This window comes from Muscardinus avellanarius, assembly GCF_963383645.1.
Source record: "Muscardinus avellanarius genome assembly, chromosome: 16".
In the NCBI taxonomy this organism is placed as follows: domain Eukaryota; kingdom Metazoa; phylum Chordata; class Mammalia; order Rodentia; family Gliridae; genus Muscardinus; species Muscardinus avellanarius.
The window spans coordinates 48,046,659-48,071,509 of record NC_137802.1 but is presented as its reverse complement, the minus strand read 5'-3'; the positions used below and the strand labels follow the sequence as shown (position 1 = coordinate 48,071,509).

The 24,851-nt window shown below is 45.9% G+C and overlaps 1 protein-coding gene across 1 annotated transcript in view; it reads right to left on the bottom strand.

The window, feature by feature from the left end:
• The window catches only part of SOCS7 (suppressor of cytokine signaling 7), a gene marked incomplete at its 3' end in the record, with an annotated part of 34,444 nt that extends 14,551 nt beyond the window's left edge, over positions 1 to 19,893 (bottom strand). The window contains exons 1-4 of the mRNA XM_080713413.1: positions 18,695 to 19,893; positions 5,549 to 5,613; positions 819 to 923; positions 263 to 364 (exon numbers count right to left, since the gene is read on the bottom strand). Of these exons, the coding sequence (XP_080569539.1) occupies positions 263 to 364; positions 819 to 923; positions 5,549 to 5,613; positions 18,695 to 19,692 (1,270 nt within the window). The 5' untranslated portion in view covers positions 19,693 to 19,893. The remainder of the gene's footprint in view (positions 1 to 262; positions 365 to 818; positions 924 to 5,548; positions 5,614 to 18,694) is intronic.
• Between the last annotated feature and the right edge of the window lie 4,958 nt (positions 19,894 to 24,851).

Here is a 24,851-nt window from a genome sequence, read left to right as displayed (position 1 = left end):
AGGCAGTTTCTTATATCTACTCAAGGATTGCAAAACAGTCTCAATAGCAAAGAAAGGAAAAACTCAATACTCCTTTATTTCTAAGAAAAATCAGATTCACCTCCATAAAGAAATGGTTAGAAAAAAACAGTTCTCAGCCTCATTCCCAAGGTGTTCTGGTCCAGCCAAAGGGGAAAAGATTTAAGCTTTCTCATAAGTTATTTCCATCAATAGATTTCTCCCATCCTTCAACTCATAAGTCTTGCCTCTAAGCTAAGCTAACCTGGGGCATGGGGTGGAGGAGGCGGAGGTAGGGGGAAAGACTGCAGGGAAGACCCCATCGGAGCCACAAGGACAGATGTAGGCAGCGTCCCACTGATATCATCTAGAAGAGAGAACAAAAGCAAGAGGTTCAGAAAAATGAGCACAGAATGAGCAAGGTAAGGCAGAGCAGAGGGAGGGTCATCAGGCCGCCCTCCGGGGCAAGGGGGCCTGACCTTCACCCTATCTCTTGCACAGAGGGCCAAAACTCATCTTAATCTGGTTTGCTCTGCCTGGAAAGCAGTAGAGTGCGGATATTCCTAAAGCTGCCCAATAGCAGTAGATTCAGGACAAGATAAATGGATAGCTAATTAGCAAATGGACAGTAAATACTGCAGCATGCAGGTAAGAGACCCATTTAACTGCCTCGGGAGATGGATGACAGGGGTGCTGAGAAAGGTACAGAAAATAACTGGGTCATCATCAGAAACCCAGGGGTGTCTGGCTCCTGGTAAGGAACAAGTCCTAAAGCTCCCCTCCCACAGGGACACGCCGGCAGAGAGGGGAGAGCACTATACCTAGGAGGCTGAGGCTTCTTCTTGGAGGAGGAGGGGGAGTTGGAGGGTGTGGAGAGCTCAGGCCCCGCTGAGAAATGTCCACATCCACAAGCGACACTGTTTCACCTGAGGGACAGTCATGGAGCAAGCGTGTTACAGATGCACCCTGCCCAAAGCTGAAGCCGGAAGCAAGGGAAGCAAGGGGGAGCAAGGGAGGCTGGGTTCTGCAACTCTCAAAAAGCTCAAAATCCAGCCACAAGTGGCGGTGCACACTTGCAATCCCAGTGCTCAGGAGGCCGAGACAGAATTGCAGGTTTGAGACCAGCCTCAGCAACTCAGTGAGGCCCTCCACAACTTAGAGAGACCCTGTTTCAAAATAAAATAAAATAGGGCTGGGGGTGTAGCTCGGAGGTAGAAAGCCCCTGGGTTCCATCCCCAGTAATGCATACAACTCCAGGCTACACTCCCAGACCTATTTTTACTTTATTTGAAAACAAAGTCTCTCTTCTCTCAAAATCTAACCCAGAACAATTTAAAAATTCTGTCAGCCGGGCGTGGTGGCGCACACTTGTAATCCCAGAGCTTGGGAGGCTGAGACAGGAGGATCACACAGGTTCGAAGCCAGCCTCAGCTACTGAGTGAGGCTCTCAGCAACTTTGTTTTCAAATAAAGTAAAAATAGGTCTGGGAGTGTAGCCTGGAGGTAGAAAGCCCCTGGGTTCCACCCCCAGTACCACAAAAATAAAATAAAATTCTGTCATTCCTTTACTCTGTTAAGAGTCAAGGGTTCTTTAAGAGAAAACATGGGGTTAACAGTGCAAACACCATCTCATGCTGGTTCTGCCCCTGACTTATTTTGAACACGGCATATAACCTTGAACAAGAGATCTTCTTTATCAAATTGAACAGCACGTTTGTCTTTACAGACTGGCATACCAATTTCTGCCTTAGGGAGCAAAGCAAGTGGCTTGTTATGTCAAGTGGACACAGAAAAAGCAAGTGCCAGGAAAATGCTAAGAACTGCAGGGTATGCTGAATGCTGATAAAGGTCCTGATGTTAGCTCAGACGGCTGTCCACACCAGATTTTCCAGAGAAGTCACATATGAAAGAATCTAGCATTAAAGGTTGATTCTAATAGTTCCTAATAGCAGAGGCTCAAAGTCTAAAAGCGCATTTACAATGCTAACAATTACTGCAGCAGTTAGCAAGGTCAGATAAGCCTAGCTAAGCGTCCTAATAGGAACTTGGTGGGGTGGTGCAGGATTTCTCTTACTTCCCGGAATTATCATGTGTTCCTGCCATATAAACTACTCCTTGCCACCCAATTTCACTCACCGCTCTCCACTTGGGTTGCCAGACATGTATTTTATTAACAGAGGCAGATGGCCAGGAATAGGTTTGTTCTAGAAGGTCTAATCCACAGGTCAGAACTCAGAATGTCTCTAATTTAGCCCTTAGGAAGTTATTTCCAATACCTTTTTCTTATTCAGAGCTGAATTAGCACTTAGCTATTATTTTAACGCTTCCCAGTTGTGAAAACATCTCTAAAAGGCCAGAAGCTAGGTTTTCGGAATCTAAATACACAATCTTGACAAAGGTCTTGCTCACTCAGTAAGATCAGCACGGGGCTGGAGGCGTGGCATTGGTGGTTCAAAACCTGTCTAGCTCCCATGAGGCTGATGCCCAGTACTGGGGGCAGGAGAGGAAGACAGAAAAGCTCTTCTGCAAGTCATCAAGGGAAGGGTGCTAGGAGGCTGGAATGGACTAGCTGAGAGCCTCTCTGCCCTGAGCGGTGAAACAGGCCCATCACTGCCTGACAGGTCAGAGGGCGCTTAAGGTTAAAATGTAATTCAGGAGAGACTGATGTTCCTTACTTTAAGGAGGAAATAATTATTAACTAGAAAGACATGTTGCCAATAGGAGATGGTGTGTGTGTGTGTGTGTGTGTGTGTGTGTGTGTGTGTGTGTGTGTGTGTGTAAGAGAGAGAGAGAGAGACTGACTGACTGACTCTCTCTTGTCCAAGCTGATCTCAAACTTTTGATCCTTCTGTCTCAGGCTCCAGAGTAGACAAGATTACAGGCTTACACCACTGTGGCTTCTGGATACAATTTTTTCTTTTTTAGAACTACTAGGGATTGAACCCAGAGGCATTCTATTTCTGAGCTATACCCCACTCTCCTGCAGCCCAATTTTTATTTTATGTTTTTGTTTTGAAGCAGGATCTCACTAGGTTACTAAGAATCTTACTACTTGCTTAGGCCATCCTCAAACCTACAATCCTATCTCAGCCTCCCAAGTACTGGGATTACAGGTGTGTGCCACCACACCTGGCAGGATATGATCCTTTAATTCTAGGCCTGGAGTAAGGACAGAGATCTCCTTCTCCACTGTACACAGGTACCAATTCGTTTGTTCTGATCGCTTAGCTCACCTCAGTGGGGGTTACACTGGCCTGATTAACAACTTCTGGAAATGCCCATCCCCCAAATCATAATTCTTCCCATTAATCACCTTTCGTGTGTGTGTGTGTGTGTGTGTGTCTATGTGTGTGTTTCTGGGGATTGAACCCAGGGGCATTCTCTCTCTAAGCTATACCCCAGCCTGTTTTATTTTTTTATTTGGAAACAAGGTCTTGCTAAGTTGCTGAGGTTTCAAACCTGCAATTCTGTCTCAACCTCCTAAGTACTGAAATTATAGACGTGTACCACCATGCCCAGCTTCTACACTTTTTTATGTATGTGTGTGGTACTAGTGGTCAAACCCAGGCGCTTTTCTACATCCGGGCAATATTTTTTCTTTATGGTCTGGGGATGGAACCCAGGGGCATTCAACCTCCGAGCTACACTCCCCGCCCTATTTTTTATTCTTTATTTTGAAACAGGGTCTCACTAAATTGTGGAGGGCCTCACGAAGTAGCTGAAGCTGGCTTCAAACCTATGTGATCCTCCTGTCTTAGCCTCCCAACCGCTGGGATTACAAACCTGAGCCACCACACCTAGCTAGCTTCTACACTTTTTTTTTTTTTTTTTTTTTTTTTTGGTGGTATTGGGGGTGGGACCCATGGGCTTTTCTACCTCCAGGCTATACTCCCAGACCTATTTTATACTTTATTTGGAAACAGGGTCTGACTAAGTTGCTGAGAGCCTCACTAAGTAGCTGAGACTGGCTTCAAACCTCACTAAGTAGCTGAGACTGGCTTCAAACTAAGTAGCTGAGACTGTACTATCCTCTTGTGTCAGCCTCCTAAGCACTGGGATTACAAGCGTGCGCCACCACACCCAGCTGCTTCTACACTTTTTTAAGGGACACAGTATCCAAAAGAATTGAAGACTTAGATTTCTTTTTTTTTTTTTTCTGCAGGTCTGGGGATGAAACAAAGGGGCATTCAATCTCTGAGCTATACTCCCTGCCTTATTTTTTATTCTTTATTTTGAAACAGGGTCTCACTTAGTTGCAGAGGGCCTCACTAAATAGCTAAGTACTGTCCATGAACCACAATCCTCCAGTCTCGGCCTCCCAAGTGCTGGGATTACAAGCGTGCACCACCATGCCCAGTTTGAGACTTGGATTTCTTCTTAAAAGGCTTCTCAAGCCAGGCCTGGTTGCTCACGCTTGTAATCTCAGTACTTGGGAGGCTGAGACAGGAGGATCCGGATTCGTGACCAGCCTCAGCTACTTAGTGAGGCTCTCCGCAGCTTAGTGAGACCCTGTTTCAAAATAAAGAATAAAATCTGGCTGCCGGGCGTGGTGGTGCACGCTTGTAATCCCTGCACTTGGGAGGCAAAGACAGGAGGGTCGCGCAGGTTCGAAGCCAGCTGCGCTGGCTTAAGAGACCCTGTTTCCAAATAAAAAGTATAAAATAGGTCTAGGAATGTAGCCCAGAGGTAGAAGGGCTTCCAGGAACCCCAGTACCACCACCAAAAAAAATAAACCGGGCTGGGGATGTTGCTCAGAAGTAGTATGCCCCTGGGTTCAATCTTCAGTACCAAAAAAAAAAAAAAAAAAAAAAAAAAGGCTTCTCACTTCTCAATTATAATCAATGAGAGCACTTAGCCTCTGAGACTGAGGCAGTATGGAAAAGACCTTCTTTGCTACAGCATATTATTCAACCAGGAGCTTCACATTCAACTGACAGAACGAGAGTTCTATCAGAAGAAGCTCCCCATGAAACGAGGCAGTACCCACTACCCAGAGGACATTCAACAGCATTCCCACTTTAGCAACTGTGTTCCCTGCTGGAGAGACTTAAATTAGATACAACAAAGAACTCTAACAGCTGCAAGAATTGCCACCCCTAAAATGGGTAAAACACGAACTCATATAATCCTCTTTGCCCAAAGTCTTTAAAAATAGATCAGATACTCATGGATCATTTTTATTAGGTAATCTGTGAACTCCCTTGGAAGCAAGGACAGGAATTATATGACTTCTTCAGAGTCCTTTATGCATTGTAAGCCTATAAATTTGTAATTCTTACATTTAATTTATATATGATGACCCTGAACCGAGCACTGCATAACTGCTAAGGCCACCCAATTACCAACAAGCAGCCTTTCCCTCCAAGTATAAAGTCAGGAACACATACCACACCATAAAAATAGCCTCACGCAAACCCAGCAGGCACGGAATGAAGAGGATTGCTGCAGGCGCGCCTGAGCGCCCCTGGAGATGCATCTGCAAGTATACTTCCTGACAGGTCTCCAAACACGCTCGCCTTCAGACGTAAGAAAGAGAAAGCTCTCGTCCTTACCTGTGAACATGGGGCTGAAGGAGACTGGAGAAAAGGCACTTTGAGTTCTTGTCAACCTGGGTTTCCTAGAAGGTAAGAGAGCATGCAGAGAATAAAGGGGAGAAATGAGCATGTATGCAATTAAATCACTACAACGCTCATGCCAGATGTACTGAAAAACAAAGCAAGCCCTAGTCAAACATTGTTACTACCTAAAATTTAAAGGAGGAGAATGAGATAATTAAGTCAATTCCTTAAATAGACTGGGCTACAAAGCAATGAGAAATCCATTTGGATCACTCCATACCTAGCACATTAAAAGAGTAAAACACAAGCCGGGCGTGGTGGCCCAGCTTCTAATCCCCACGCTTGGAAGGCTGAGACAGGAGGATCGCACAGGTTCTAAACCAGCCTCAGCTACTTAGTGAGGCTCTCAGCAACTTAGTGAGACCCTGTTTCCAAATAAAATACAAAAAAGGTCTGGGAGTATAGCCCAGAGGTAAAAAGCCTCTGGGTTCCACCCCCAGTACCACCAAAAAATAAAAATAAAAATAAAAAAAAATAAAAGAGTAAAACACAAGCCAGGCATGGTGGCACACGCTTGTAATCCCAGCATTCGGGAGGCTGAGACAGTAGGATCATGGTTCACAGACAGCCTCAACTACTTAGTGAGACCCTGTTTCAAAATAAAGAATAAAAAATAGGGCTGGGGGTGTAAAGGTAGAATGCCCCTGGGTTTCATTCCCAGTACCGAGGGGAAAAAAAGAAAAAAAAAAAAGTAAAGCACAGTCAGGCATGGTGATTCACGCTTGTAATCCCAGCGTTTGGGAGGCTGAGACAGGAGGATCATGGTTCAAGGACAGCCTCAGCTACTACTTAGTGAGGCCTTTTGCAACTCAGTGAGACCCTGTTTCAAAATAGAGAATAAAAAGTAAGGCTGGGGTATGTAGCTCAGAGGTAGAACAACCCTGGGTTCCATGCCCAGTACTACAATAAATAAATAAATAAATAAATAAATAAATAAATAAATAAATAAGCAAAACACCTTAAGTGGTTAAGTATCAAGTCCATTTTGAGAGGAAGAAAGTCAGATGCTGAGTTGATTTTCATTTGGGAGCAAATTAAAAAAAAGGCTTTAGCCAGGCGTGGTGGCGCACGCCTGTAATCCCCGCGCTTGGGAGGCAGAGACAGGAGGATCGCGCAGGTTCAAAGCCAGAGAGCGCGGCTGGCTTAGGAGACCCTGTTTCCAAATAAAAATGTAAAAATAGGTCTGGGAGTGTAGCCCGGAGGTAGAAGGGCTTCCAGGAACCCCAGTACCACCAAAAAAAAAAAAAAAAAGGCTTTAGACCTGAATGGACCTGAAAGCTTAGAGTATCAGCTTTCCCTCTGAGCCTGCCTCTCAGGATAAGAGCTCTCAAAAGAACCAAGGAACCAGGGAATATATACTGAACTGAGAAGAACACTGTAGTCTTCAACCACAAAGACCTGTGAACTCTGCACAATTACCCTCCCCTGAAGTGTGGGTCCAAGCATGGCTCACAGGCTGGCCTTCTCAGGGAAAGGGCTCTGCCAGCTTCATCTCCGCTGAGTCACTGCTCTCTCCATGACTCCTCCTTTACAGCGTTCCAGAAACTACCTAAAACCCAGCCCTCATCCCAACCCACCCTCAACTAGGGATGAACCCAGGGGTGCTCTACAAGTGAGCTAAATATCCTGCTTTCTGTGTGTGTGGAAGGGGAGGGTGCTGTGGGTTGAACCAGGGGCATTCTACCTCTAAACAGCCCTGTTTTTTTACTTTTTTTCTTTTTCTTTTTTGGTTGTACTGGGGGTGGAACCCAGAGGCTTTCTACCACCGGGCTATACTCCCAGACCTATTTTATATTTTTATTTGGAAACAGGGTCTCATTAAGTAGCTGAGGCTGGCTTTGAACCTGTGCAATCCTCCTGTCTCAGCCTCCCAAACTCGAGGATTCCGCCACCACACCCGGATTAATTTTTTTTTTTTTTTAAACAAAGTCTCACAAGGGGCAGGGGGCCTCACTAAGTTGCTGGGGCTGGCCACAAACCTGTGATCCTCCCATCTGAGCCTCTCAAGTATTGGGACTGTGGGCATGTGCCAAAACACTTGTTCCCCTTTCATATTTTATTTTGAGACAGTCTCACTAAGATGTCAGGGTTGGCCTCAAACATGCAATCTTTAGGTCTCAGCCTCCCAAATTGCTGGATTACTGGCATGAGCTGCCACGCCCAGCTCCAAATCTCCTTTTGATTATACACCAAAGATAATTTCACTTTGCACCAATTCCTTAGCTTTTTAGCAAGAAATCCTAGAGACCTAAATATAGACTCTCTGGCCAGAAATGAGCTACACTCAAAAAACTCACCTCAAAATGACTGAACTAAGAGGAAAGAGCTTGTTGAGCTGATGGACACAGGCTACGTGCTCACTGAGGCACATGTCCTGATGACTATGTAAGTTTGTCAAAATAATAGAACTGGACACCTAAAAGAGTCAATTTTAGCCAGGCGTAGTGGTGCGTGCTTATAATCCCAGTACTTGGGAGGCTGAGACAGGAGGATTACATGCTCTCAGCCAGCTTCAGCTACTTAATAAGGCACTCTGCAACTTGTGAGACCATTTCAAATTAAAGAATAAAAATAGAGCCAGGCGTGGTGGCACAGGCTTGTAATCCCAGCTACTTAGTGAGGCCCTCCGCAACTTAGTGAGTCCTTGTTTCAAAATAAAGAATAGCTGAGTGAGGTGGCGCATGCTTGTAATCCCAGTATTCAGGAGGTTGAGACTGGAGGATCGCAGTTTGGGAACAGCCTCAGCTACTTAGTGAGGCCCTCTGCAACTTAGTGAGACCCTGTTTCAAAATAAAAATATACAATAGGGCAAGAGGTGTAGCTTGGAGGTCAAATGCCCCTGGCTTCCATCCCTAGACCCAGAAAAAAAAAAATGAAAAATAGAACAGGGGGTAGAGCTCAGAGGTTGAATGCCCCTGGGTTCCATCCCCTGACCTGCAAAAAATAAAATAAAATAAAAAATATTGGGCTTGGGATGTAGCTCGGAGGTAGAATGCCCTAGGTTCCATCCCCAGTAGCACAAAAATAAATAAATAAATAAATAATAAAAAATAAAAAATAGAACTGGGTATGGTACTGCATGCTTGCAATCCCACTACTTAGGAGGCTGATACAGGAGGATCCGGGTTAGCGGCCAGCCTCAGCTACTTAGTGAGGCCCTCGGCAACTTAGTGAGACTGTTTCAAGATAGTCGCCAGGCGTGATGGCGCACGTTTGTAATCCCCACGCTTGGGAGGCAGAGACAGGAGGACCGCACAGGTTCGAAGCCAGCCTTGCTGGCTTAAGAGACCCTGTTTCCAAATAAAAAAATATAAGATAGGTCTGGGAGTGTAGCCCGGAGGTAGATGGGTTTCCAAAAACCCCAGTACCACCAAAATAAATAAATAAATAGTCAAAATAAAAAATAAAAAGATAGGGTTGGGGGTGTAGCTCAGAGATAGAAAGCCCCTATGGTGACTGAACCAAGAATCATTCTATCTCCAAGCTACACCCCAGACCTATTTTATTTTTTATTTGGAAACAGAGTCTCACTAAATTGCTGAGAGTCCTCACTAAGTTGCTGAGGCTGGTTTTGAGGTGGAATCCTCCTGTCTCAGCCTCCCAAGTACTGGGATTACAGATGTGTGCCACCATGCCTGACGCAAACTTTAACTCTTTTTAACTATCAACTGCACTAGTAGAGGGGGGCAAAAACAAAGAAAATCCTATTTAAAATTATTTTGACTTGAGATGTGTTTGTGGCTTTTATTTAAACTTCATTGGTGTATTTTATTCTCACATCATAATAGAGTGCATAATGGTAGTGGCATACATACACATGGGTTTATATTTTAACACAGATGCTTGGACCTCTCACAATCCAAACAAAATTCCAAAACCACAGCATAAAGACCTTACTCAGAAAGAGCTAAAACACAGGTAGTTTCTTCCGCCTAGACCTGTCTTCACACTCCCTCTGTGACCTCCTCCACGCCGACTCTTGAGAGTCTAATGATACACACACTGTGAGTGCCATACCCGATACATGAAGAAGATGTGGCTACTAACAACAAGACACAACCACACAGAGTCTCTCTGTTTATACACGTTTCTCATGATGATCTGAAACTTAGTGCCAACAACCCAAACAGCTAGAATGGAAAGTTAATTCCACTGGACATGAACTTTAAGACTGCTGAAGGGCTTCCAAACTGACTTTTATTTGATAATTTTTGAGTACAACATTAAACTCAGCAAGTAGAAACCCAAAGCCTGGCCTTTCAAAAGGTTCACACCTCAGCCATTTGGCTGTTTGCCTCTTTTCAAAGGAAGCTACATTACTCTGCCATCTGCCTATGCTGGGGACAAGACTATTCGGTGCCAAGCACTGAAGAACGGCAGTACCCAAATGCACACATCTTGCGGAGGCCTTCTCACTTCAGCTCATCTTCTCCCCCGCCCCCGACATTTTGAAAAAGAAATCATAGTTTCTAGGATCTAGAAAAAGAAAAACATCTGAATCTAAACCCAGGCAAAGCCATTTGAGAGTACCAAGATGGTTTTTACTGGCAAATAAAGTTGCCTTGTGGCTGGAAGCTAAGAGGTAAAAGGTCTAAGAGATAAAAGGTTAATAATACATAATTAGGCGTGGTGGCACATGTTTGCAATCCTAGCATTGGAGAGGCTAAGACCAGAGGATCGCGGTTCATGGACAGCCTCAGCTACTTAAAGTGAGGCCCTCTGAAATTTAGAGAGACCCTATTTCAAAATAAAGAATAAAAAATAGGGGTGGAGGTGTAGCTTGGAGGTAGAACACCCCTGGGTTCCATCACCAGAACCATACACACACACAAAAAAAATCTAAAGCAGTTTCTGTCTCAAGATCCCTGAGAGCATTCTAATGACAGTCACTGATGAAAAGACCACACTGGATGACTACTAAAAAAGTAAGTAAGTAAATAAATAAATAAATAAATAAATAAATAAATAAATAAATATCAAGCCTGGCATTCTAAGTGGGTGTGCTATTTTTGGAAGAAAAACATGAATGATGTAGCTCTAGACAAACTTTTTTTTTGGTACTGGGGATTGAACCCAGAGGCATTCTACCTCCAAGCTATATCTCTATCCTGATTTTATTTATTTGAAAACAGTGTCTTGCTGAGGGCCTCAGCTAAGTTGCCCGGGCTGGCTTTGAACCCATAATCCTCCTGTCTCAGCCTCCCAAGTCCTGGAATTGCAAGCATGTGCCAACACACCCAGCTCCACACCCAGCTTGGACAAACATTTAAAATTAATCTCCTTTACTACATTCCCATATTATATTATTTCTTCCCAGACCACCCTGACAAGTCTTAAGAGTCACTGGAACTTTGCCAGAGGGTCACTTGCACTTTAGCAGGAAAAACAACTGAGAGGAGTGGGGATGGGGCAGGATTTGGTGGGCGCTGTCTCAGGTGACAGGACAGTAAAGGAGCAGGGGCCGCAGGCAAGAGTCTTCTTTGAGGCTGGCAATCCTTTGTGTCAGCGACTTCACTCACTGTGCCAAAGGTAACAAAAAGACAGAATGCCTTAGTTCATTTTTTTTTTTTTTTTTTTTTTGGCGGGTCTGGGAATGGAACCCAGGGGCATTTGACCTCCAAGGTACAACCCCTGCCCTATTTTTTATTCTTTTTTATTTTGAAACAGGGTCTCACTAAGTTGCGGAAGGCCTCACTAAGTAACTGAGGCTGTCCACAAACCGCGATCCTCCGGCCTTGGCTGGATTACAAGCATGCGCCACCACGCCCAGCCAGCCTCTGTTCATTTCCAACCTGCAAGTTATCATTTGTATTGCAACAGATTTTAGATACAAAGTTACACACACACACACACACACACACACACATATAATTTTTTTGGGGGGTGATACTGGGGGTGGAACCCAGAGGCTTTCTACCTCCGGGCTATACTCCCAGACCTTTTTTATACTTTATTTGGAAACAGGGTCTCACTAAGTTGCTGAGAGCCTCGCTGAGTAGCTGAGGCTGGCTTCGAACCTGTGCGATCCTCCTGTCTCAGCCTCCCAAGCACGGGGATTACAAGCGTGCGCCACCACGCCCGACTAAATATAAAGTTATAAGCACTAAACTAGTCAGCTAATTTTCAGATTCTTTAAAATCTGAATTTTTTTTTTTTTGGTACTGGGAGTTGAACTCAGAGGCATTCTACCTCTGAGCATATCACAGCCCTATTGTATTCTTTATTTTGAAACAGGATCTCATTGAATTGCAGACGGCCTCACTAAGTAGCTGAGGCTGGCCAGGAACCTGCAATCCTCCTGTCTCAGTACTCAACCCAAGTACTGGGATTACAAAAGTGTGTCACTACACTGCTAAAACCTAAAACTTAAACAATGAAATAATAATGCCTCACCCTTGTCCAGAAATGTCCTTTAATGACTCCCAAAGACTTACAAATATCCCTTTCTAAAGTTACTTTCAGCTGGGCGTGGTGGCTCAAGCTTGTAATCCCCACGCTTGGGAGGCTGAGACAGGAGGATCGCACAGGTTCGAAGCCAGCCTCAGCTACTCAGTGAGGATCTCAGCAACTTAGTGAGACCCTATTTCAAAATAAAATATAAAAAATAGGTCTGGGAGTATAGCCCGGAGGTAGAAAACCTCTGGGTTCCATCCCCATACCACCAAAAAACAACAAAAAAAAAGTAACTTTCAGCCAGGTGTGGTGGCGCATGCTTGTAATCTCAGTACTTGGGAGTCTGACACTGGAGGGTCCAGGTTTGTAGCCAGCCTCAGCTACTTAGTGAGGCCCTCTGCAACTTAGTGAGATCCTGTTTCAAAATAAAGAGTAGCTGGGTGTGATGGCACATGCTTATAACCCTAGCATTTGGGAGGCTGAGACTGGAGGATTGCAGTTTGCCGACAGCCTCAGCTACTTAGGCCCTCTGCAACTCAGCGAGACCCTTTTTCCAAAAAGAATAAAATAAAAAATAAGGCTGGCGGTGTAGCTCGGCGGTAGAATGTCCCTGGGTTCCATCCCCAGTACCACAAAAATGAATGAAGGAAAGAAGGAAGGAAGAGCCTGGCATGGTGGCGAGCTGCTTGAAATCCCAGCATTTGGGAGGCTGAGACTGGAGGATCACAGTACATGGACAGCCTCAGCTACTTAGTGAGCCCCTTTGCAACTTAGTGAGACCCTGTTTCAAAAATAAAGAATAAAAAACAGGGCAGGAGGTGTAGGTCGGATGTCAAATGCCCCTGGGTTCCATCCCTAGACCCACCAAAAAAAAAAAAAAAAAAAAGAAGAAGAAGAAGGAGGAGGAGGAGGAGGAGGAGGAGGGAGGAGGAGGAGGAAGAGGAGGAGGGAAGGAAGGAAATAAAAATTCAGGCTGGGAATATAACTCGGAGGTAAATACCCCTGGGTTCAATCCCCAACACCATACTAAAAACAAAACGAACAAACAAACAAACAAACCCAAACTAGGATGCCCAAATATCAAGAAAGAGTTTTGTAGCCCCAATGTACCTCTGTCCCTGCTAAAACACAGATTGCCAATTCAGGCAGCCTGTGCCATTTCCAACACGTCATAAGCCAGTGTCTGTTCATGTGCTACAGGCACAAAACCATGTGTTCATCTTCAGTTCCAATACACAGACATCTGTGAAGCAAGGTCAGATCCAAAACTCCATCATAAACCAACTACAGAACTTATGAAGGGACTTCCAGGAAAAAGCCAAGAGGAAAGGTCCAGTGCCTAAAACTTCAAGAATGATGTTAGCCAGGAGAATGCTAAGGAAGCAAAAGCACAAGACTGAAATGGACAGAGACATCTAAAGCCAGGGAGCTCACTTGAAGAGAGTGCCAACCATAATCACTTGGTGGAAAAATAGTTAAAAAGATCAACACAGTGTGGACCCAAAACCCAAATACAGAGCCAAAACTTCATCACACCATAAAATCACTCCACTCTCATAATATGACTCAAAAAGATGCCTTCAGACCTGAAGACTCAAGGAAACAGCAAAAAGGTTTCTCCTGTCTGCCAGGTCTGTCCCATGACTGCAGGGTCCCAAACTGATGCCAAGGCAGCCTGCCTCTCTATTCAGAATTTTATCTTTTTTCCCAAAACAGATAGAAAACTACCACAGAACTGTTATTCATTTCTCCACCACACGACTATGAAGACTGCCAGTTATAGCCTCAACTCAGTAAACTCAGTCTTAACTCAGTACAAGAAATCTTGAAAAGTGAACAAGCTACCCATTTCCAACCAAGTATGGATTCAAAAAGGGCAGATCGAATGCTGTTTTTCACCAAATCCAAAGGAAGACAATCAGCTCAACATATGTGAAACAGTCAAGGGAACTCCACTGGTTTTCCTAAAATAGAAAAGTTCTATATTATGAGGCCTATAGGCATTAAGCCCAGCTCTCTGAATTCCAACATATGTGTGATATATAAGGCCTAGCCCAGTTCTCAAGAACAGAAACCTGATTAGTTGGCAGGCCCATTTCTTCACTTAAAAAGAATTACTGTCAGGAGCCTGCGTGGTAGTACACACTTGTAATCCCAGTACTTGGGAGGCTGAGAAAGGAAGATTGGGAATCATTTCGGCTACTTAGTGAGGCCCTCTACAAGTTAGTGACACCATGTTTCAAAATAAAGAATAAAAGTCAGGCTGGGCGTGTAGCTCAGTGGTAGAATGCCCCTGGATTCCACCCCCAGTACCACACAAAAAAAAAAGAGCTGGAGATGTAACTCAGATGTAGAACACCACTGGGTTCAATCCCCATTACCACAAAAACATACACACAAAAAGAATATCTAAGCCGGGTGTGGTGCTTATAATCTCAGTACTTGGAAGGCTGAGACAGGACAGCCTGAGCAAGAAGTGAGACTCTCATCAACCTAGCAAGACCCTGTTTCCAAATAAAAATAAAATAGGCCTGGGGGTAACGGTAACACGCACACACACAAATAACTCTTACTACTTACTCTCTTAGCAAATTCAAAATCGTCTAAAAAAAAGTCAGATTTTTTTGTTTATATGGCAACTACTAAGCCTTACAAGATGATGACAGGAAATACTTTCTAGCTGACAGTGTGGATAAGGTAGACAGGAAAGGTACATGTTGAAAAAAGCAAAGAGAATTATGCCTAGAGGTTATTGTAAATGCCTCAAATTATATAGCAAAGACAGCAGAAGCCCATAATTAACTACAATCAACAATGAGGAAGAAGGCATATACCCTTTGGCAAAAGACTGAAATTTTCCACCGCTTCCAGGTTCTACCAATCAAAATAAGAGAACAAGCTAAAAATCCAAACTCATCCTTCCTCCCAACAAGGCAGACTTGCTTAGGAGGTACAGATCGACAGAAATCACAACTACCCTGGCCAGACTCACCAAGTTTCTCACAGCTGTGAAGCTGCCAACAAGACTGGCACATAGTAAGCTGTGGAAAAGCTAACAAGCAGCACCAAATCCTAAGCGCAGAAAAAATTTACCAATTCAATCTTACTACTTTTCTTCCAAAAAGCACATAATATTCCATCTAGATTTTTCTTGTCTTCAATCTTGTCCTATGAGAACAGGAACAAGACAGTTACCACTCTCCCATTTTATAGATTAAAAAAGAAGCATAAAGAAGACAAATTTGGCCTCCATCCCACAGCCGATGTTGAAATTCTAAATGGAATCTAGACTTTTGCATTCTCTATACAACATGGTGCTTCCAAACAGCAGTCAACCAAACATTTATACACAAATACCTAGCTCTTCTCCAATTCATCAGAAAAAGCCCTTGGACCAAAAAATGTAATTCTCCAGTGCTCTGAACTAAGCTTCTTTGCAAGAGGTATGGCCCAATTTGCTCTGCAGCAGAAATCTGTATTGTGCTTACTGTGAGGGTTGGTGACAGAGCAGCCAATGACCATTAAATTCTGCTTCCAAAAGCAAAAACCCGTATAATGTTATATGCCTTTTCCTCTCCCTAATCTATTAGACATAGCAGCTAATTTCACGCCACACCTCATATTTGGCATCTCTGGAATCTTAGACCAAGTCCCGGTCAATATGGAACAAAGGCAAGACAAACCCCAAGAAAATTAGCAATCTATCCTATGTCATTACCCACAATTTCAATCCCGCCCTCCTCCCCCATCTGATGAAAATTTCATCTGTATTGTTAAGTGGAGCATCAAATACAGAGTCTACTACAGAAAGAGCTGTTTCAGCAGCCACACTCTTCAAGACTTGAACTCTCAGCATGAGTTCTTCAGGAAGCAAATGGAGAAATAGAGGCCCACCTGAAGGGGCAACACAGATTTTTTTATGGACTTCGGGTTTGGTCTGTTCTCCAAATTAAGCCCAAAGCACAGCTGTTCAGAAATGGCAACAAGGCCAAATGGAGCCCACATTTTCCTCTTGAAGTATCCAAGTTCCCTTGAGAAGACTGGATGAGTGGTTCCCAGTTCAGGATAAACTGGAGAGCTTTTTTTTTTGGCGGTACTAGGGATTGAATCCAGGGGCAGTATACCTCCGAGCTACAACCCCAATCCTATTATTTAATCTTTATTTTGAAACAGGGTCTCACTAAATTGCAGAGGGCCTCACTAAGTAGCTGAGGCTGGCTTTGAACCTGCAATCCTCCTGTTTCAGCCTTCCAAGTACTAAGATTACAAGCAGGCACCACCACACCCATTTGGAGAATTTTTTTTCTTCTTCAGTACTGGGGATGGAACCCAGGAGCATTCTACCTCCTAGCTACACCCTCAGCCCTTTTTTTATTCTTTTTTTTGAAAGAGGGTCTCGCTAAATTACAGAGAGCCTCACTAAGAAGCTGAGGCTGTCAGCGAACAGTGATTCTCCTGTCTCAGCCTCCCAAATGCTGGGATTACAAGTGTGCACCACCATGCCTGGCTGGAGAGTGTTTTTTAATTCAAATTCTTGACCTACAAACTGGGTGTGGTGGCACATGTTTATAACCCTAGTACTTGGGAGGCCGAGACAGGAGGATCACAGGTTCGAAGCCAGCCTCAGCTACTTAGTGAGGCCCTCTGCAATTTAAATTTAGTGAGACCCTGTTTCAAAATAAGAAATAAAATCGGGCTGGGGTGTAGCTCAGAGGTAAAATGCCTCTGGGTTCAATCCCCAGTACCAAAAAAAAAAAAAAATCTTGACCTCCAGAATACCAAAAACCCCACAACTAATTGTAAGGCACAGTAAAGTTATTATTAAACAATCTGCCTTTTGTTTATTTGTAGTACTGGGGATTGAACCCAGAGGTGCCACTGAACCTAGAGGTATCATTAAGCTACACACCCAGCTCTTTTTATTTTTTTATTTTGAGACAGGGTCTGGCCAAACTGCCCAGGTTGGTCTCAAACTTGTGATCCTTCTGTGTAACTGGGATTACCAGCATGCCCTCCCCTCACACACACACACACACACACACACACACACACACACACACACACACACACCTAGGCCTGTTCTTCAGCCTAGATTTGTGGCTTCCAGAATGTCTCAAGAATCCATCATAAACCAGGTGTGGTGGTACATACTTGTAATCATTTGGGAAGCTGAGACAGGAGGATCACAGTTTGCAGACAGCCTCAGCTACTAGTAAGGCCCTTTGCAACTCAGTGAGACCCTGTTTCAAAATAAAGAATAAGCCGGGCATGGTGGTGCACTGCTTGTAATCCCAGCATTCAGGAGGCTGAGAATGGAGGATCGCGGTTCGCGGACAGCCTCAGCTACTTAGTGAGGCGCTTTGCAACTCAGTGAGACCCGGTCTCAAAATAAAGAATAAAAAACAGGGCAGGGAGTGTAGCTCGGAGGTAGAATGCCCTTGGGTTCCATCCCCAGACCTGCAAAAAATAAATAAATAAATAATAATAATAATAATAATAATAATAATAAAAACTGGGGCTGGGGATGTAGCTCGGAGGTAGAATGCCCCTGGCTTCCACGTCCAGTACCACAAAAAGAAAAGGGAAAAAAAAAAAGACTCCATGATAGCCATGCATGGTGACATATGCTTCTAATCCCAGTACCTGGGAGGCTAAAACAGGAGGATTGCAGGTTTGAGGCCAGCCTCAGCAACTTAGCAAGACCCTATTTCAAAGTAAAAAAAATAAAACAAAAAAGGGGCTGGATGTGTCACTCAGTGGTAGAATGTCCCTGGGTTCAATTCCCAGGGCAAAAAAAAAAAAAAAAAAAAAATCACAGAAGGTACACCAAGACCAATTCTAGTCTTAACAAGACCTATTCAGAACTAAAATCCACAATGGCAGTACCATAAGGGAAGTCGTCTCATTTCATTGACACAAAAGTTGACAGCTTCCTAACTGACAGTAGAGATCTAACACTAGATGTCGAAGATCAGCCCACCATTTAGAAATGCAGGAAAAAAAACTCTAGGTCTAAATTTGTAATTTTCATTTCTTGGCCTAGAACTCATTTATCAATGTCTGTACCTCACTCAGTATTCTCAGATGGGCTTGAAAGAGACAGCGAAGCTATTTCCTATTCTCACAGACAGTGGTCAGCACACAGGCTTGAGAAAGCATGTACAATCTAAGAGAACAACCGGGAAAACATTAAAACTAAATAGAAATGCCCAGCTGATTGCTGGCCTGTAACTGCACAAATCACTCTGGCCATGTGTATGCATGCGTGTGGGTGAAGAGGAGCAGGGTGCCGGTGAGCAGAATAATATGCAAGGTGGACAAGCTAATAATTAAGCAGGGCGATCAGCACCAGCTTGATGCTCCAAAGGCCAAACATTCCCAACAAGCTCCCTACTGGGGTGACAGGGGAAAGACACCTTGTTAAAACTTAGAGGGGGCCAGGGTGGGGACGATTTCAAAGAGATGCTAACCAGCTGGGACCTGTCACCCAGTGTGAACTCGAAGAGCGAAAGCTATTTCCACAATTAGCTCTGGGCTCATGTGAGATGTCACCACCCTTCGCCCCAAGTTTCTGCTTCCTCACGAAGATCGTATCCTAAGGTATTTTCAGAATTGTGTTAGGAATATCAAAAAAGGGAAATGAAACAAAAAATGGAACTCTGTCGCCAGTCCCCCCGCTGGTCTCACCTCCCCGCGTCCAGCTCCCTGCCCGAGGAGCCTCCCATGTCCGTCAGGCTCGCAGCCGAAGCAGCCAGCTCTCCAGAGGGCCTCTTGCCGGTCCCATCCCCACCGCTCGAGCCACCGTTGCAGCTCTTCGTGCGAAAGAGACGACTGAGGCGGATTTTGAAGGAGCCCTTTCGAGAAAGGCCCGCGAAGGGCCGGAGGGACCCAGGAGGCGGCGGCGGCGGCGGCGGCGGAGGTTGCTGCTGTTGCTGCTGCTGTTGCTGCTGCTGCTGCTGCTCCGCTCGACTCAGGCGCCCTGGAGGGACTAAGTCCTGCAGCGGGAAGGGCACCGGGGGTAATTCGGGGCCCGGGGGCTGCAGCAGAAGCCGGCTGCCCCCTCCTCCACGGCCCGGGCTGCTGAGCTCCTCTTCCGAGCAGCTGTTGGTCTCCAGGCTCTCGGCTTCCGATTCCAAGCCCTCCAGGACTAGCAGCGCGTCGCTCGTTTCCGTGGGGTCCTCCCCGGCCTGCGGGGTGGCAGCTGGCGGCTGGGGCTGCGAAGGGGGCGGCTGCGGCGGGCACGGACACGGGCAGCAGTCCCCACCGACTGTCTTGACCCCCGGCCCCGCCGGCTGCCCGAGCCCCAGAGCCGCCAACTGCGCCTCGAGTCCAGCCACCGGGCCCCAGGTCCGCTCGAGCGCCAAGCCGGGGGGCAGGGCCTTGGGGTCCAGGGCACAGCGGTGCCGGGGACACAGCAGTTCCGAGGGTCCCGGCTCCGGGGCCGCCTCCGCGTCCTCCTCCTCCGGCGGCCGCCCCACGTTGCGGAACACCATCAGCTGCGGCGGCCGGGAGCCCCGCGGGCCGGGCCGCGCGAGGAAGGGTGGCGGCGGGGGGCCATGGCCCGGGGGCGGCGGCGGTGGGCCTGGCTCGGAGGCCGCCTCTCCATAGCCGAGGAGGCGGCTCAGGACACGGTACGAAGCGGCCGCCGCCGCCGCCTCGCCATCCCGGAGCTCGGCCCCCTGCATCGGGGAGAGAGAGGGAGGGAGGGCGGGCGGCTGCGAGCCGGGCTGGGGTGGAGACTAGGCCGGGCCCCGCCGGAGCCCCGCCCGCCGCGGCCCCCGGAGCGACAGCGCTAACGGCCGCCGCGGCCTCTGCCTCATAGAGGGGGCGGGGGGCGCGCGGAGCTCGGCGCGAGCCCAGGCCGCGCGCCGCCGCCGCCGCGGACCGCCTCCGGCGCGTCACTTCCGGCACACGCTGGCCACGCCCCTTTCCCCAAGGCGTGCTCCTATCGGCCTCCTCGACGCGTGACGTAAGGCGCGCCCCGGGCCGCTATTGGCCGGCAGCCGGTTTTCGGCCGGCGTTGGTCTCCTGCCCCGACGACCCCCGCTTTTCACTTCCTGGGCACCCAGGCCCAGGTGGTCCCTTTCGGTGGAGTAGAGCCGGCGCTGAGACCCGGGTCTGGTACCGGGAGAGAGCCGCTGGCCTCGGAAACAGCTCCAGTTCTCGTCCGGCCAGTGCACCTTGCGATGCGCGTGACCTTGGCCAAGCCTTTTCAGTAATCTCTATCCCCTCCTGACATCCACTGAATTACGGAGTGACTCAATAACGTGTTCTAGAGCCCATGGTGTGCTGATAAGTGTTTACAACCAGCTCTCTGGGGAAAGAGAAGGAATATATGTGCATACGTTTATCATACATTTTGCTGATAAAGCATGAGTAGCATGCAGTTTACAAATACTAATAAAACCGCTGGACTTGGCGCACGCTTGTAATCCCAGTGCTTGGGAGGCTGAGACAGAGGATCGCGCAGGTTCGAAGCCAGCCCCAGCTACTTAGTGAGACCCTGTTTCCAAATAAAAATATAAAACAGTTATGGGAGTGTAGCCCAGAGGCAGAAGGCCTCTGGGTCCCATCCCCAGTACCACCAAAAAAAAAAAAAAAAAAAAAAAAAAAATGCGGCTGGGCAAGTAGCTCGGTGGTAGAAGGCCCCTGGGTTCAATCCCCAATACCACAAAAAAAAATTTAAAAATCCTAATAAAATATACAAAAACAAACCCCATATAACTGGTTCTCACAGAATGCTTTCACTGATTTTTGGGGTGCGTGTGTGTGTGTGTGTTGGCTAATATTTCCCTCTTAACAAAAGAGAAAGCAAAAAAAAGCAAAGAAACTTGACTAGATTGTCAACAATGAGAGTAACTTCTTTGGTGAATCAGAAAACAGTTAAGTACTGGAAGAATGTTTTCTCCATTTTTGTGCTGTTTATAACGATTACAGGTATAACACATGAAGTTTAACTCTGAAATTAACATATCCTCCACCATTTTTTTTTTTTTTTTTTTTTTTGTCTTTTTGTGGTGGTGGGAATTGAACCCAGGGGCATTCTATCTCTGAACTACTCCTTAGCCCCCTCCTTTTTTTGTTTGGAGACAGGGTCTTACCTAGGTTGCTAAGAGTCTCTCTAAATTGCTGTGATCCTCCTGTCTCAGCCTCCCAAGTACTAGGCCCCAGGTCCACTTGAACACCACTGTGACCCAGCTTTACTGATGATGATGATGATGATGATGATGATGATGATGATGATGATTTGAAGTTCTGGGGGTGGAACCCAGGGGCATTCTACCTCCTAGCTATACACCCAGCCCTATTTTTTATTTTTTATTTTGAAATAGGATCTCACTGAGTTGCAAAGGGCCTTACTAAGTAGCTGAGGCTGTCCACGAACCCTGATCCTCCGGTCTCAGCCTCCCAAATGCTGGGATTACAAGCGTGCGCCACCAGGCTTGGCTTACCACTTTTAAATCTAGGTTATGAACAAAACAATAAATCAAGCCCTAATTTGTAGTATTTGCCCAGTGGCTGATTTCAGTCTATCAATCTGACCTTAACGAGACAGAATTAGGAAGACATGAGCCATAATTTACTACTTATTAGATGGGAATTGAATCATACAGATACAATGTAAATAAATAAAATTACTGAGATTAAAAAGGTTTACTGAGCCTGGTGTGGTGACACAGGCTTGTGGAGGCTGAGACAGGAGAATCACAGGCTCGAGGTCAGCCTCAGCAACTTAGGCCCTCTGCAATTTAGTGAGACCCTGTTTCAAAATAAAATAATAAAAAATAGGGCTGGGGGTGTAGCTTGGAGGTAGAATGCCCCTGGGTTCAACCTCCAGTTCTGCAAAAAAATAAATAAAATTAAATAAAAAGGTTTACTGAGAATGTCCATTTCTTTATTTATTTCTACTGGAGATTAAACACAGGGGCATTCGACCTCTGAGTTATACCCCCAGCCCTATTTTTTATTATCTTATTTTATTTTTTTATTTTGAAACAGGGTCTAAGTTGCAAAGGGCCTCACTAAATAGCTGAGGTTGGCCACGAATATGCAATCTACCTGTCTTAGCCTCCCAAGTACTGGGATTAATAAGCATGCACCCACCATGCCGGACTTTGTCTTTTGTTTTGAAACAGGGTCTCACTGGGTGGCTGAGGCTGGTCTTGAGTCTGCAATTCTCCTGTCTCCACTTCCCAAGTGCTATGATTATAGGCATGAACTATCATTCTTAGCTTGTGTTTATTTTTAATATAACTTAAGTATAGGCTTTTTTTTTTTTTTTTTTTTTTTTGCGGGTCTGGGGATGGAACCCAGAGGCATTCAACCTCCCAGCTACACCCCCTGCCCTATTTTTTTATTCTTTATTTTGAAACAAGGTCTCACTAAGTTGCAGAGGGCCTCATTTAGTAGCTAAGGCTATCTGCGAACCGTGATACTCAGGTCTCAGCCTCCTGAATGCTGGGATTACAAGCGTGCGCCACCACGCCCGGCCTAGTCTTTTTGTTTTTTGAAACAGGGTCTCATTGAGTTGCAAAGGGCCTCCCTAAGTAGCTGAGGCGTCCATGAACTGTGATCTTTTGGTCTCAGCCTCCCAAATGCTGGGCTTACAGGCATGCACCACCACACCCGGCTCATACCAGCCCTTTTAAAATGTTATTTTTGAGACAGGGCCTTGCTAAGTTGCTCAGACTGTCCTTGAACATGTTGTCCTCCTGCCCTAGCCTCCTGAGTAGCTGGGATTAAGGGCATGCACCACCACACATGACTATAACTTAATTTGATAGTGGCTATATTTAACAACTGGCTTATAAAATTCCAGAAAAAAAAATATATAAATTTTGCAGTACTGGGGATGGAAACCAGGAGCATTCTATCTCCAAGCTATACCCCCAGCCCTATTTTTCATTCTTTATTTGGAAACAGGGTCTCACTAAGTTTCAGAAGGCCTCACTAAGTAGCTGAGGCTGTCCTCAAACTGGATCCTCCTGTCTCAGCCTCCTAAATGCTGGGATTACAAGTGTGGCCACCATGCCCAGCTGCAGAAATGTTAACAATTGACTTTCAAAAGCTGATATGAAGCCAAGTGTGTTGGCACATGCCTGGAATCCCAGTACTTGGAAGGCTGAGACAGGAGGATTGTAGGTTTGAGGCCAGCCTCAGTAATTTAGCAAGACCCTCAGCAACTTAGTGACACCCTATTTCTTTTTTCTCTCTCTCTCTTTTTTTTTTTTTTTTTTGGTGGTACTGGGGTTCCTGGAAGCCCTTCTCCCTCCGGGCTACACTCCCAGACCTTTTTTTATTTATTTGGAAACAGGGTCTCTTAAGCCAGCAAGGCTGACTACAAACCTGCACGATCCTCTTGTCTCTGCCTCCCAAGCATGGGGATTACAAGTGTGTGCCACCACGACCAGCTACCCTATTTCAAAATAAAATATAAAACAAGTCTGGGGGAAGCTGGGCATGGTGGTACATGCCTGTAAGCCCAGCATTTGGTAGACTGAAACAGGAGAATCACAGGTTTGAGGACAGCCTCAGCAATTTAGTGAGACTCTCAGGAACTAAGACCCTATTTCAAAATAAAAAATAAAATGGTTCAGCCGGGCATTTGGGAGGCTGACAGGGAAGGATCACAGTTCACGGACAGCCCCAGCTACTTATTGAGGCCCTTTGCAACTCAGTGAGACCCTGTTTCCAAATAAAGAATAAAAAATAGGGCTGGGTGTGTAGCTCGAAGGTAGAATTCCCCTGGGTTCTATCCCCAGAACCACAATAAATAAATAAATAAATAAATAAATAAATAAATAAATAAATAATGGGTAAAATAGGGCTGGGGATATGGCTCAGAGACCCTGAGTTCCATCCCCAGAACTACGATCAATCAATCACCCACTGCAAAAAGTATTGAAACTCACAAGGGAAAAGGAGGAAAGATTAGCCCAAAATATTTAGCAACTTCAGTACCTGAAGGCGTATTGAGTGAGAAGGCTGAAGATCTGCTGTGTGTCCTGCTGTCACAGAAATCTTTGCAAAATGGATGTGGTGAGCCAGGTGTGATGGCGCACGCTTGTAATCCCAGCCTTTGGGAGGCTGAGACAGGAGGATCGCGCAGGTTCAAAGCCAGCCTCAGCTACTTAATGAGGATCTCAGCAACTCAGTGAGACCCTGTTTCCAAATAAAATATAAAATGGGTCTGGGAGTATAGCCTGGAGGTAGAAAGCCTCTGGGTTCCATCCCCAGTCTCACACACACACACACACACACACACACACACACACACACGGATGAATGGATGTGTTGAAAGCTGGGTGTGGTGGCGCTTGCTTGTAATTCCAGCATTCGGAAGACTGAGACATGAGGATGGAGATTCATGAACAGCCTCAATTACTTAGTGAGGCCCTTTGCAACTCAGTGAGACACTGTTTCAAAAAAAAAAAAGAATAAAAAACAGGGCTGGGGGTATACCTCAGAGGTACCATGCCCCTGGGTTCCATCCCCAGTACCACACACACAAAAAAATGGAAGTGTTATCATCGTTCACGTTTTCCCACTGTTCTTAGGCTAAATATACAACTCCCAGAAGTATTAGGTTGAATGCGGAGAGGAACCAGGCCAGACAAGGAATGGGGGAGCAAAATTTTATTAGGACTTCTGCCAATAGATGGGCTGAGACCAAAAGGGCATGAACCCAGAGGGCCGGGGTGGAAGTACTATTTACAGGGGAGGGGTCTGCAAGGACCTGCAGCGCACGTGAAGCTGAAACCAGAGGTCAGTTCCCGTGGGTGAGGTCAGCTCGTCTTGGCCGTGAGGTTATCTTTAGCACAGCACAGCCTCTGCAAAGAAACAG